General features: G+C 46.7%; 1 protein-coding gene across 1 annotated transcript in view; it reads right to left on the bottom strand.

Moving 5' to 3' along the window:
* WNT7A (Wnt family member 7A) overlaps positions 1-1,147 on the bottom strand; it is a 95,599-nt gene extending 94,452 nt beyond the window's left edge. Inside the window, exon 1 of the mRNA XM_084832468.1 lies at positions 232-1,147. Coding sequence (XP_084688594.1) covers positions 232-302 — 71 coding nt within the window. The 5' untranslated portion in view covers positions 303-1,147. The remainder of the gene's footprint in view (positions 1-231) is intronic.
* Between the last annotated feature and the right edge of the window lie 14,369 nt (positions 1,148-15,516).

Here is a 15,516-nt window from a genome sequence, read left to right on the forward strand (position 1 = left end):
ATGCCTCTCGCATATCCACAGCAAAAGGCGTTTCGCATTTCCCCAGAGCCACACACACGTAGAATTCCATTGACAACAACGGCCATAAAAATCATATTCTTGCCCTGGCTTTAAAAGAAAAGAAGGAGAAGAAATAACCTCTTTCAGACTTCCCCCAAGTTGAGTCCTAACAGGTCTGGACAGGTTGGGCGCAGCGTGTTTGCGTTTAAAAGGGGGGGGGGGGTGACTTACCCAATTTTGATATAGACGATCCCTAGACTCAGAAAGATGTGGAATATCCAGCGCCTGGTTTTCCTGTTCATATTCCTCGTTTATTGTGGGGTTTCAGATCAACATGCGAAATTACGTCTTTTTAAAAAGATGATGATAGCAACTATAATATTTCTCCCCCGCCCCTCTCCTGCTTTCACACTGGTGAATTTCTCGGTGCCTCAGACAGTGCAACGCCAGGTCAAAGTAGTGCAGACAAAACAAGACCAGCCCTCCTGCGATCGGAGCCACCCGGAGCGAGCGATGTGTGTTTGTAAATCCCGAGAGACAATCACCATCGCCCTCCGCTGGGTCTCGCTTCACTCCCTCTCTATTCCGGATTTGTATGCCTGTCACACGTAACACTTGAGAGAGCGCTGGGGCATGTTCTGGGCTCCAATAATCTCTCCCTCTCGCAGCGCGCAGCAGCAGCCGCCTCAGCTCTGGAGCATCCCCCCCTCAGGTTCAATGTTACTCTCTCTCTGCCTCTCCCTCTTTTCTCTCTTCTTCAGCTTACTTGGGCGTGTTCTCCAAAGGAGGGAGTAGTCCAGGCAGAGTGGGGATGGGAAGGGGGAAATGGTATGGGGGGTGCAATAAAGAATCGCACAGAGAGATCACCTGTTTACCAACAACAACAAAAATCCCGGAGTTGTTGTAGGTGACCCCGCCCGCCCGCCGCTATGGTCCTGCTGAAAAGAAGGATTCACAGAAGGCAACCCTCCAGCTGTTTGAATGGCAGCGCGAAGCACAGGATCAACTGCTGCTCCATGCCCATTTCCTAGGCTTGGGGGGACAGATTTGCGGAGACCCACATGGGCGGACCTGACCCTCGCGCTGCCTTCTCGGGACCACTGGTTGAGTCTGCACCTGATTCTGACCGCCCGCGTCCCTTTATCCTGTTTTTCCTCTCTGCCAGTTCAGGTTGGCGTGCCTTCTCGCTCTGTTCCCCCCCGCCCGCGCCCCCGCCCGGTGTTTTGTTTTTTCAAACTGTCCCAAAAGGTGATCGATTGTCTGGCGCCCTGGGAGGGAGGGAGGGAGGGAGGGAGGGAGAGCAGCTGAACTTTCCTGGGCTGTGCCTGTGCCTGCGCGCGCGCGCGCGCGTTCTACCTGCATCCGTAGGGCGCGCGCGCATAAGCAATCCTATGCACCCTCATGTAAGCAACCTGACTAGGTCTGACAGGGTTTGACCTTAAGGCCCGGCTCCTCCTCTCTTTCCTCTTCTCTCATCTTCTTCGGCTTGATTTTTGAGGTCCCCGCCCATCTTTGGTTCTTGCTTCCCCGATGCCCTCACCGCATCGAGCAAACGAACCCACAGGGGTGTCCCCTATCTTAGCAGCAGCAGCATCTTCCCAGCTAAAGGGCAGCAGTGGGGAGAGGCAGGGCGAGCGGGGGGGGGGGGTCATCAGCGGCAGCGCAGCAAAGAGGCTGCCTAGGAACTAGATCTGCTGTTTTGTTCAGCACCACTAGCGAAAGCCTCGAGCTCAGGACAATTTAGATCCTATCTGCCGCTATTGACGGCGAGGCTAGACTCCCAGACAGCAGCCCCCGAAGAAAAAGCCCATTGTTGCCTCGCCACTTGGGCCTGGATGCTCGGCTTGCCTTCCTTCCCCCACCCCCACTTCTCTTTGATTGATCTGAGTCGGGTGGTTTGTGTGTGTGTGTGCGCGCGTGCGCGTGCGCGCGTGTGCGTGTTTTAAGGACAAAAGAGGGGGCGGGGGATCTAACTGCTCGCCCTACTCGCAGTCAGGTGTCCTGTTTAGGGGGGGGTCTTTGTGGCACGCTGGCCCCGGATCCCGCGGGAGATCGGAGATCGCAGCAGGGGTGGTTGTCGGCGGTGGGGCTGTTTTGGGTGTGGGTGTGTTTGAAATCCCGCGCCTCGCCCCTTCCCAGGCGAGAGGAAGTGCGGGGCGAGGAGGGCATCGAGGAGGAGAGCACCTCCGCGGGGCGCGCATTTCACCCGCTCCTCCTCTTGGCTTCATTTGCTGTTGACGCCCCTTAACCCTGCTTCTTCGCCCCCGCCCGCAACTGGCCTTGCAGCCTTTGCCGAGTCCCCGGACAGGAATTGCCTTGATTCCCTGCCTCCTGGGATCATTTTGCCCAAGAGCTGCGTCTCCCCACCCCGCCCCCCCTTTTTCCTTCCTTGCCCGCCGCCCCCACTCCGCGCCTCGCGTGCGCGCGTTCTCCTGCGGCCAGCGCTGTCACGGCGGGCTTTTGTGTGCTGATCCGCACAGCAGGGCTTAACGCTGCGGTGGTGATGATTTTATTATCGTCCCCCCTTATCACACGCACAGAAGGGAGGATTCCTCAAACGATAATAATAACCGGGGTGTGTCGGTGTCGGAAACGGGCCGGCTTTGGTATTGATAGAAAAAAAAAGGGGGTGGGGAGCAAAGGGGTGGGGTGGGGTGGGGTGGGGGGAACGGTTGTCTCATACGTCCTGCACAAACAGGTGATCCAAAATTTAACTTCGCACGTTTGACAGAGTTATGAGTAGAAAAGCAATTTGCAAATACTTTTAATTCCACTCATCTGACAAAACGCCCCAGCACAGTTCTGTATCCCTCGGGGGCAATATGAGCTGTTTACTACTGTAGACATCCACATTCCAGTACACGGGTTTATAAAACGGCAGGTGCTCCGCCCCTGGGCAACCCCATTTCGGCGGAGGCAACCACGATCCATTATTCCCCCTCCGTTAAGAAATATTCTTGTTAATGTTGTCGAAATAATTATGCCTAGGGGGTATTTATTTATTATCTTCGCATCCCTCCCCCTCCCCACAATAACGCAAATTAATTTTAGGCGGCAGCTCTTTTAAATGTATCCCAAAACACATTTTTCGAGACTGCGTGGGACAGAACATCATGCCTTCAGCCTGTGACCAAGGTAACAACAACAATAATAACAACAGCCGTGGAATTAAAAGAAAACAAAAACCTCCAGGTAGCAAAGGAAGGGCAGAGATCATGCAAAAGTTTGTTCTGACACCTAGAAGGAGAGATTAGTTTTCTTTTTGTAAATGCGCCATCTAGCGGAATTAAATATCTTCAGCAGGAAATTGAGGGCGGGGGTGGGATTACTTATGGTCCAAGTAACCTTTGAGTAAAATGCATTCATAGAAAGAGAGCTGTGATCTCTGTTACTCGAATTAAACGCCTAGAACCTAGAGTTTTGTTCAGTTCATATAAATGTATGCATATATACAGTGTGTGTTCTGAGCCATGGTGATCTCATTAATAGAAAAGTAAACTCCAGTTTATTGTTGTTGGTGGGTTTTGTTACCCCCAAAACAAAAGCATACACAGACAGTTCTTTAAAAGAAACCTGCATCTTCCACAGAAGGCAGCAGAAATTGAGTACTTGGGGTCGGAGGGGAAGTAGCCTAGTTAAGATATGGGCAAAATGCGTAAGTCTAAACTGGGGAGAATAGCCTAGGCAGCAAGGCTTCTGAGGAAAAAGTAATTGCATGAAGTAAAACGTGATCTTGCAGCCTGGAAAGCCAAGGGAGCCGCTATTTCAAGTTGCGTCAATGGAAGGGTTGTTTCTAAGACCCCAAAAGCTAGAGTTCTGCTCTGCTTGGCACTGGGGGAAAAAATCCCATTTGGGGTATTGTGTTCATTTCTGGGCATCACAGTCCTAAAAGGACATTGACAAGTTGGGATGGAGGGCGTATTGGGAAGAGACAAATGGCTATATTCAGTGTTAGTCATACTTAGAGTAGACCCATTGAAAATGAATAGGACTTCAGTTAGTCACTCATGTCAGTGGGTCTACTCTAACACTGGATACAACCAAGAATTTGTTGCCTGAGGCAAAACATGAAAATGGCACTCTCGTCGGAAACAGCTTTGTACAGAGTCAAGCCATTGGTCCATCTAACACAGTTCTAGCACAGTATTACGGAGAATGACTGGCTGCAGTTGTCCTGGGTTTCAGGCAGAAGCTGTTCCCAGCCCTGCCTAGAGATGCCAGGGATTAAGCCCCCACTTTTGCATCTCCTGTTACTGAGCTACAGCCAGTAGAGGCGGGTAGCTCCAGTGTCAGTGGGGCAGCAAATCTGCCCCAGGCTTCAGTCAGAAACAGTCAGAACTCCTAAAGGAGCTAGCCGAGGTGAACTTCCCTGTCAATGGTGCCCAAAGCCCTAGTATCGGGGAACCTAGAAATGAATGGTGTGCGTGCACTTTGCAGGCTCTGAACATCATACTCCAGAACATGGAAATGTTGAAGAGGATGGAGAAGCAGTGTTTTAGCAGTCTTCAGGCTCTTCCACTGCAGCTCAATTCATTGGGCATGTTCCCATTTAAAGTCAAACTCTTTTAAGGCCCATTGGGACTGGAGAAGTTGAATCACCTGCTTTACCCATTAAAACCACCAGGACTTAAAAGGATTTCGTTTTGGCTGGATTGTACTTCTTTATTGCAGTGCAGCATTTGCTGGCATACGTCTTTGCAGATCTGGTTGCTAGTGAGGATAGTTTGCCCAAGACCTCAGAAAGAAATAATGTGTAGAGCCAGCAGTATTAAATGCTGGTGTACTTCACTTATTTGACCCATAAGATATTTTTTTCCTGAAAATGCAGAAGTGCTGCATGAACATAAACAGTTTCTTACCAATATGATACACATTCATTCTCACCAGATGCTACACTGAAACTGCCTTTCCATCTCTTTATTTAGCAGCAACAATCTTCTTCTGAACAAAGATAGCAGGCCAAAGCTACACCCAAAACCCATTTATCATGTGTTTCCATGTTTGTATCCCTATTGTTAATTGTCTATCAGGGTTGCCTTTGGGAGAGGCTGGGCAGCAGTTTAATACACTGTTGGGTCAGCCTCAAATGCTCAGACTGAAGGATGAGTTATGTTGGGAGATGCAAAAGAGGCTCTCCAGTCTCAGTAAAGTCCTTCTCAAAACCTGGAAACAAGCTAATTGGACTGTCTGCCACTCTGCTTTAGCCTAGATTCAATTTTGCTTTCAGTGTCAAGATTCCAAATCCATTGGCTTCACTAAGCAAGGAAACTTACACAATGACTCCTCACACAATGGCTGGCTCTGGTCAGGGTTTTTAATGTCTCATTTTTCATATGTATAAAGAGTTACTCAAGCAATAGCAACAACACTAATCAACCAACCCACCAACCCCCTGCAAAAAAAAGTTTTAGGGACGTTGGCCTCTTGCAGTTTGAATTCAAGAGAGAGAATGTTGTTAAAGGCTCATATTGTAACTAGATCCTAGACATGCATACCCTAAATAGCCCTCCCTTTTATCAAGCTAATCATGGCTGCTCTATTTTGTTGTCAGAACACCTCCTTAACATTGTAAGTCTTTTCAATGGCAGGATTTGAGAGGCTATCACAGACATTTCTGAGTGTTTGAGCTATCTTCTTTTTCCACCTAAAAACAAATAAACACGAGTACTCAGCACCACTTCATTTCCATATTGGATTCCATATCTAGTACCCAAACTCAGAGAAGCTGGATTATGGATTGCTATACAGCAAGCATTGAGAAGAATCCCAATCTGGTTTTGAGATTTTTGAAATGTAAATTAGAAGAACAAATCTTACCAATCCTTTAATGTATCTGTCCAGAATCTCAAGGGCTAAGACTCAGCCTCTAGCACACTGTGGCAACAGTGGATTTATTTCATTCCTCACTGGATGGGCCTCTGTAGGTCTGTCTGTTCTCACCCCAAGACTGGAACAGAAGGCCTTTAGCAGGACAGAAGCCTGAAGATTCAGATGTTATTCCCAGCCAGAGTTCAGAGTCATCTCAGGTAGGTACCTTCCAGCTCCAAGCTAATTACATGCTGCTCAGCCTCCTGATAGACTCTGAGCCTTGGGGGAGTTAGGTTACTCCCAAGGGGAGAGAGTGGCAGGCAACTTTGCTGACCAAAAGCCAAGGTAGGAAATCTGGATGAAGGTGTTGGCTTTCACTTTTAACATTTGCTCATAGATTTGGCTTGAAGAAATGTACTCTTAGACTTAAAGTGCAACTCAGTGTATCCCTGTTCAGAAGCTCTCAGGTAAGTATGCACAGGATTGCAGCGAAATCTGCTGTGTCTGAATTAATAATAAAATATGCAAATTGTGTTTAAATATGATTGTCCAGTTCCACTTCTATTCACACCAGTTTTGCAATCTTTTTTTTTAATTGATTAAATTTTTCTGCAAGTATAACTCAATTTGGAACTTCATATCACATGTTTTCAGCCATGGTTTTAATCCGTGGAAATGTTCAGCTTCCTGAGGAAAGCAAAATAAATAATAAATAATCCCTTTTTCTCCTTTGGATTTCAACTGATGACATTCAGAGTGTTGACCATTATTCATTTGATTATATTTCAAATATACACACACACACACACACACACACACACACATGCATATATAAAAACTAAAGATATAGCAAAGTTTACATTGCTTTCTTTTTTGGAATTCAGATTGAGTTTTGATAAGAATTTTTGAGCTAGGTGATTACTATGCTTTATGAGGAACATGAATTTTAAATATCTCCTCCACCGCAGAAATACCAGTTAAACCAGGAAGAGCTGTGCTTGGCCAAAATGGGAATATCAATTGGAAAGGTCAAAATGCTGGCTGGTGATGATGGAAGTTATAGTCCAACACACCTAGATGGCACCAGGTCAGGGAAGATTGCTGTGGAGACACTGGCAGAAATGTTGATGTGACAGACCAGGAATTCCAAAGCTGTGCATGGGCATGAAGAGAAGATACCCCAAAGAGGGAATATGGCATGCCTGAAGTCCAGGGAAGCAATGCCACCTTAGCTGTAGAGAGGACTGGGGAGGTGTGGAAAGATTTCCAGAGACCACATTTCTAAAAGGTCCAGGTGTTTACTAAAGGATGGACCAAGCTGAGGCTTTTTGACATGGCAATAGTGAGAGATGTAACTTGACAGTTCAACATGGCTCTGAAGAGATGTATAACCTCTCCAAGTGGTGGGGAGAAGGCAGGAAAGGGAACACTGGCAGTGGTCAGTAATCAAAGAGAGGACAAGACAAACTCTACAGGTCACAAAGAGAGGGAAGATGATTGCTTGTTATTGAGAAGTTCAGCCGTGATGGCTTTATACATGTTTTTTTTTTTCATTTATTTGTCTTGTAACACACACTTCCACACCAGTGGGACTGCTTTTAACCTCTACTGAGTAGAGGAGCAGGCACAGGCTAGTCTAGAACAATCACAAAGCTAGACACAAAAAGGGAAAAGAGGCTATGGAAGAACAAGACTCTCCAGTGGTGGTGACCTGCAAGGTGTGTGCAATGTTTGTTTTCTTGCCTGAGAACAACATGGCCTACACCTGCAACAAGTGCAAGTTGATCACGCTGCTGGAAGAAAAAGTAAGTGGACTGCAGCGGCGACTGTCAACCCTCTGGGGAATAAGGGAACACGAAGAGTTCTTGGACAGAATGGGGGAACTACGGCAGCAAAGGGAAGACCAGAAGCTTGAAGAGCAACTAGGGATGGGGGAGAATTTCTCCCTGAAACTTCGGGGGGCCGAGTGCCAACGTGTTCGGCCCCCCAAAGTAGTTTCGGGGAGAAATTCTCCGCCCCCCCCCCCGGGACGGGACTTACCTTTCCCGAATGTCCCTCCCGGCGGCAGGTCCCGGCGGCGGTTCGTCAGGTCTTCATCAGGGGCGGGGGCGGCAGCCGGTCTTTCGACCGGCTGCCGCCGCCGCCATTCCAATAAAAGTAAAAAAAAAAACGCCCCCGTGATAGGCTACGTGACGATTAACGTAGCCTATCACGGCTGACTTTGCAGATCTAGCCGTGATAGGCTACGTTAATCGTCACGTAGCCTATCACGGGGGCGTTGTTTTTTTTTAACTTTTTATTTCGCGGCTGGGCGAGGCGAGGCGCCTCCTCCCCAGCCTGAATTTCGGCCGGGCAAGGCGGGAAGCCTCCCCCCCGGCCTGAATTTCGGCCGGACGAGGCGGGAAGCCTCCCCCCCCGGCCTGAACTTCGGGGGGAGCAGCGAAGCGCCTCCCCCCCACCACGAACAAGCTGCAAGACCAGGTAAGTGGCTTTCGTGCACTCCTAAGAGCAACAGCGAGATGAGGCAAAAGTGGGAAATGCTGAGGTGAAGAAAAATGGAGTAGAGGATACTCCTTGGAAAAGGGTGACAGTTAGGAGAAGAAGAACTAGATGCCACTCTGCACCAGTGGAAACAGTGGAGCTGGGGAACCAACTCCAGGTACTTGCGGATGAGACTGGAGGACAGCCTGCAGAGGAAGAATCACAGGGGAACCTACATGAGAGTGAGCAAGAGGCTGAAGGTCAGTCAAACAGAGGCGATGAAACCCAGGCCTACAAGAAGAAGAAGAGAAGAGTGGTAGTAGTGGGAGACTCCTTGCTGCGTGGGGTCGAGACCCAAGTATGTCGCGAAGACCCATGGACTCGCCAGGTATGTTGTCTCCCGGGAGGACAGATTAGAGACGTCACTGAAAGGTTGCCTGCACTCATAAAGCCCTCTGACAAGTATCCCTTTCTTCTCATCCATGTGGGAACAAATGATACCGCCAAGCAGAGTTACGAAGAGATCATGTCAGACTTTGAAGCTTTGGGAAGGAAACTCAAGAACTTTGGGGCCCAGATAGTTTTCTCATCCATCATTCCAGTAGTTAGGAGAGGGATAGAAAGGGAATGAAAAATACTCAGGGTGAATGACTGGCTATGAAGGTGGTGCCGACGAGAGAGATTTGGATTCTGGGACCACGGGCTATACTTCCTGGAAGATGGGCTGTTGGCAAGGGACAGGTTGCACCTCTCAAAGGATGGGAAGAATGTGTTTGGCCACAGCAGGAAGAACTTCATCAGGAGGGCTTTAAACTGAATCCTACGGGGAAGGGAGATGTAAAGTTGGGGGTAACAATGGACATAGGCGCATGCACTGCAACGGAGAGAACAGCTCTAATAGCGCCCAATAATAGTCTTCAGACACATGTAGGAAGAAAGCCAGACTATGAAGCACATGGTCTTCAATGTCTATATACTAATGTCCACAGTATGGGAAACAAACAGAATGAACTTGAACTCTTAATACAAGACGGAAATTATGACTTGATAGGTATAACTGAGACTTGGTGGGATGAGTCTCATGACTGGAATACAGCAATTGAAGGATATAACTTGTTCAAAAAGAACAGGAGGAACAGAAAGGGAGGTGGGGTTGCACTGTATGTGAAAAATACATATCTCTGCACAGAAATACAGGAGGCTGAGCTTGGTAGCCCCATCGAGAGCATCTGGATCAAAATAAATGGAGCAAAGAATAAAAGGAACCTGATGGTCAGAGTCTACTATCGGCCACCCAATCAAGGAGAAGATGAGGATGAAACTTTTGAAAAGCAAATAGCCAATGTTTTAAGGAAGCATGATGTAGTAGTAATGGGGGACTTCAATTTCCCTGATATTTGTTGGGAGACAAATTCTGCAAAACATGGCCCCTCCAGGAAATTCCTGACGTGTGTGGTGGATAACTTCCTCCTACAGAAAGTAGAGGAAGGAACTAGAGGATCAGCTATCCTTGACTTGATCCTAACCAACAGAGAAGTAGCAGTTACAGGAACTCTGGGGGAAAGCAACCATGTTATACTTGAGTTCTTGGTTCTAAGGGAAGCAAAAGCCGAGTGTAGTCAAACGTGTACCCTGGATTTTAGGAAAGCTGATTTTAATAAATTCAGAACAATGATCAGTAAGGTCCCATGGCAAGTGACGCTAACGAGAAAAGGAGTCCAAGATGGGTGGGAGCTTTTAAAAAAGGAAATTCTCAAGGCACAATTACAAACAATTCCAACAAGTAAAAAAGGCAGAAGACAACAGAAGAAGCCAATGTGGCTTCACAAATAGCTAGAGATGACCTGAAAACAAAAAAGCACACATATAGGAAGTGGAAGGAAGGTCAAGCTACAAAGGAAGAGTATAGGCAGGTAGCACAGAATTGCAGGGATGGCATCAGGAAGGCTAAAGCTGAGAACGAGCTGAGGTTCGCGAGGGATGCTAAAAACTACAAAAAGGCTTTCTTCAGCTACGTGCATAGTAAAAGGCAGAGGAAAGAAATGGTGGTTCAGCTATTAAATAAGCATGGCAAAATGATAACAGATGACAAAGATAAAATGGAGAGGAGGATAATGTAAGCCGCCTTGGGTTCCTTGCAAGAGGAAAAAAGGTGGGGTATAAATGCAATAAATAAAGAAAGAAAAATAAAGAAAGAAAGAAAAGGCTCAGTCTTCTCCCAAAAGAGGGTCTATGACCCCCCTGGCAAAGGCGAAGTACAGGCTGAAGGGGCAGGATTGCAGCTTGAGATCGACAGGCATATGGTCAAGGAACACCGAATTACTTTGAATGAGTTCAAATCTCCAGGGCCAGATGAACTGCATCCTAGAGTCATAAAGGAAATGGCAGAAGAACTCTCAGAACCGCTGTCTATTCTCTTTGAGAACTCATGGAGGACGGGGGAAGTGCCAGATGACTGGAGGAGGGCTAATCTTGTCCCTATCTTCAAAAAGGGTAAAAAGGAGGAACCTGGGAACTACAGACCAGTCAGTCTGACATCAGTCCCTGGGAACATTCTGGAGCAGATGATAAAGCAATCCATCTGGAAGCACCTTGAAAACAATGCAGGGATTACTCGAAGCCAACATGGATTTGTCAAGAACAAATTCTGCCAGACGAATCTGATCTCATTTTTTGATCAAGTCACCTCCCTTGTGGACCATGGGAATGCTGTGGACATAATATACCTCGACTTCAGCAAAGCTTTCAACAAAGTGCCCCATGATATCCTGATGAGCAAACTAGCTCAAAGTGGGCTAGATGAAACAATGATCTGGTGGATCCACAGTTGGCTACAGAATCGGACTCAAAGACTGCTTATCAATGGGACCTTCTCAAACTTGGGAGAGGTAACGAGCGGGGTACCGCAGGGCTCAGTCCTGGGCCCAGTGCTCTTCAACATTTTTATTAATGACTTGGAGGAGGAGGTGCAGGGAATGCTGATCAAATTTGCGGAAGACACAAAATTGGGCGGGATAGTTAATACTTTGGAAGACAGAAACAAAATTCAAAGTAATTTTGATAGACCGGAGCGCTGGGCTGAAAACAACAGAATGAAATTTAATAGGGATAAATGCCAAGTTCTGCACCTAGGAAAAAGACACCAAATGCACAGTTACAAGATTGGGGATACGTGGCTCAACCACACTACAAGTGAGAGGGATCTTGGAATTGTTGTCGATCACAAGCTGAATATGAGCCAACAATGTGAGGTGGCTGCAAAAAAAGGCAAATGCTATTTTGGGCTGCATTAATAGAATCATAGCTTCCAAATCCCAGGAAGTATTAGTTCCTCTCTACTCAGCTCTGGTTAGGCCTCATCTGGAGTACTGTGTCCAGTTCTGGGCGCCACACTTTAAGAAGGATGCAGACAAACTGGAGAGGGTTCAGAGGAGGGCAACAAAGATGATCAGGGGACTGGAATCAAAGCCCTATGAAAAGAGACTGAAAGAACTAGGCATGTTTAGCCTTGAGAAGAGAAGACTGAGGGGAGATATGATAGGGCTCCTCAAGTACTTGAAAGGTTGTCACAGAGAGGAAGGCCAGGATCTCTTCTCGATCATCCCAGAGTGCAGGACTCGGAATCATGGGCTCAAGTTACAGGAAGCCAGTTTCCGGCTGAACATCAGGAAAAACTTCCTGACCATTAGAGCAATACGACAATGGAACCAATTCCCTAGGGAGGTGGTGGGCTCTCCTGCACTGGAGGCGTTCAAGACGAGGCTGGACAGCCATCTGTCAGGGACGCTCTGACTTGGATTCCTGCATTAAGCAGGGGGTTGGACTCGATGGCCTTGTAGGCCCCTTCCAACCCTACTATTCTATGATTCTATGATTCTATGATGTGCAGTTCAGATTTTCTATCCTTGCATCACCCTGGAACCTTGTCTAACGTATTGTTGCTTGAAGAAAGGTTGCATGAGCAAGGCCATCTTGAAAGCTGCTAGGGACAAGAGGATCCTTAATGTTGTGCCTGACTTTTCCTAAATGCATATTCATTGTCCTGGGTGTCCTCTACTTCAGAGGTGGGCAGAAGGTAGATCTGGATCTATTGGTAGATCTCTGGGTGATGTGCAGTAGATCAGCAAGGATTTCTGACTCCCCATTGTTTAATAATAGCAATAATAACAAAATGACTCCCCCACAAAAAAAAAAAACAATATATACTGCTGAACTGAAGAAAGCTTGGGATAAGCAGAAGTGGGTTTTTGTATGGAAGTACTTTGTACTCAGTTCAGTTCTGGTTCTCAAGAGAAATGTCCTGGGTTCAGAATTATTTATTTCTAAATGAATGACTTAAGCACTTCGCTCTAGTTGGTGGATCTCAGAGTTCTTCTAAAAACAACAACATAGATGCTGCAAGCCTGATGTTTGTCCACCCCTGCTCTACCTTAATTGAATTAAAGGGGCATTGCCCTATTGCAGTAAGCAGTGCTTGGAAACTCTGAGTAATGCTAACTCTATCAAGTTCCCCCCAAGTCAGGCAACCCACGAAGGTACCATTAAATTGGTCAGTCTATAGCCTTAGTGGGAAATGACCAAGACCTGAAGCATCCTCACCTCAAGGTAAGTCAGCAGGTCAATGTATCACCTGGGCACCCTTCCTGGTACTCCTTTTGTTCTGCCAAGTTGTCTCCCTGAAGCAGGGCTTTTGTGATGCTGGGTCAGCTCGCTTTAACTCAGTCCAGTAGCCAGGAGTCTAAGGAAGGCTTCCGCTCACTCCAGGGAGCAAGCTTTGGTTCCCTTGGTTAAGCCACAGCCCAAGTGCAAGCCAAAAGCTTTTATTCCCTTTGTATTCTTTCTAGAAACCCTGGTCTAAGCTCAGTGTGATTTGTGGGTCCAGGCAGCCAACCAGACTCTCTGCTGCTTTGACCGAAGAGTCTCCCAGGATTCACTGGGCGTGCAGTTATCCTGACTACAGTCCTAGCATGATCTTTCCTTCTCCTCCAAGGCCAAACCAATGCTTCTGGTTCAGAGCTTTCCTCTTTGCTTGCACTATCTTGTTGCACTGAAAGCCCAGATAGAGCCCTATTCAGGCATTCCATAGGTGGTTATCTTTACCGCATGAGGAGAGAGAATACCCTAGAACGCCGCCCACCTGTTGTCATATTCATCGCCCTCCTATGGTGGGGGGCAGCTGTCTGAAGAGGAGAGCCTCCTGTACCTGTGGAGGCTCTCCATGCAACAGAGAATGCAGATTTTCCAGCATTCTCAATCATGTGGTGAGCCTCCATGGATACAGGAGGCTCTCCTCTTCAGACAGTTGCCTTCCACAAGCAGAGGGCTATAAATGTGACAACAGGTTGGGGTGGGGCTAGAGCACTCCCTCTTCCCACATGTTAGTTAACCACTTAGAGAACACCTGAATAGGCACTTGTTGCACTCTTTACACAGATAGAAGCTTCACCTGAAACCCCCAGATAGAAACATACACACACACACACCTTGAAGAGTGCATTGTGGCATTGAAGTTACGTCCACTGCAGTAGGTAGCTCATGTAGACGGAGAGCACAGTTGCTTGTTATAAGGGGTACAGGAGAGAACTTTTGCCTTGTATGCATAGCCACATTTGTGGGACAGTGCATCCTACCGGCCTGTCCTCTTGACCTTATAGAATGATTGTGTCTTGCAGTGGGGCAACAATGTTGTGAAGTTTGCTGGACTGAGGCTCAGTGGTTTTCCCATTTCACAGCCGAGCTAAGACCACAGGGCATTTAATAGTGCTCAGCAGAGTCATGAACCAAGTGCCTACTGACTCCATGCTGGTTCCAAGTAGTCTTTATTTATAGCTAATGATTCTTGATTGCTTCCTTCTCCAAGTTCCCTTGCTTCTCCCTGTGTTTGTTATTTTCGAAAGATTAGTCAGGGCGCAAGGAAAAGCCTCATTTAAAAGCTGTCCATTCTAAATTCTAGTTTTGTAACCAAATTGTTTGCCGGGGTCCTGAATAATAGCTTAGCTGTTAGCAGTAATAGGAAATATGGTAAGGAAATTGCCACAAGACCATGGAAGAAGGGGAAGAGACATAATGTATTTAAAACAATACAGTATAAGGAGTGTGTGTGTGTGTGTGTGTGTAAAATATAGTTCAAGTTCTGAAAGTCTTCACCTACACACACAATTACTCGATAGGACAATTTTCACAACATGCTGATATTCATCCACAAAAAATAGTTGACACAGTTAAAGATCCACCATTGATATAATTCCCTCTTCAAAATATGTATGCATATGGTACAAGATTACCAGCACGTTCATGCAGTAATGGTTCTACCACCCACCAAATACAATCAACATAATTTTGCATCAGCAGGTCTGGTATAAAAGGAGCACTGTGTATTTTTGTATAATTGAACACTTACACTGAGATGTAAGGTAAATGAGCATCTTGCTTGAATAGGGGCAAGCCTTGCTGAGTAATCAAAGCATGAAATTCTGGACTAAACTATGAAGCTAATTTTTGTTTATGCCAAGTGTTACTTCTGTAGACAGTCAGTTTGCATCTGTTTGCAAAAGGCATCTTTCCAAACAATAATTTAGGAGTAAATGAAAGGAAGGCATCACACCTATCATTGTGAATAGTGTCAACCTAATGCCATATTTAGAAAAAAGACCAAGTACGGACATGTCCCTCTTGTGGTTCAGAGAATGTTCAAGTTCAGAGAAAGCAAGGAAGGGTAACCAGTTATCAGCATGCACTGCTGTCATCTTTGGATCTCTTGTGTCAAGACTGTCAAATAGCAAAATAGTGGCATAGTTCCTCCGACTTCTGCACTGGTGGAGAGCTTTTGCTTATGTAATCTCTCCTTCCATGGCAACAACCCGCAAGAAAGCATCCTCGTGAAACATATTACATTGGAATTGGTCATCTCTGTGTTGTTGTTCTTCTGGAACAATCCCACAGTTGGGAGTCAGGAGGAGCTGAGTATTTCTTAAAATAATAACATTTTCAAACAGCAGAATTTTTTTTTTAAATCTAGGTTTTTATCTTTTTATAGAATACCAGTCTGATAGCTCCAGCCCCCTCCCCCAAACTACTCCTAGCAGGCCCTACCATTAGGCACAGTGAGGCGGCAGCCTCCAGCAGCAAATGCTGGAGACACGGAACAGCAGCTAGGAAAACAACAACGGGAACTGTGTAGAAAAAGACATGCTTTTTTCATTCCTAATCTGTTCAGAGTAAACCTCT

The sequence above is a fragment of the Heloderma suspectum genome, chromosome 2 (assembly GCF_057233095.1).
Source record: "Heloderma suspectum isolate Gila_16-S chromosome 2, 16-S_ref, whole genome shotgun sequence".
Taxonomy (NCBI): domain Eukaryota; kingdom Metazoa; phylum Chordata; class Lepidosauria; order Squamata; family Helodermatidae; genus Heloderma; species Heloderma suspectum.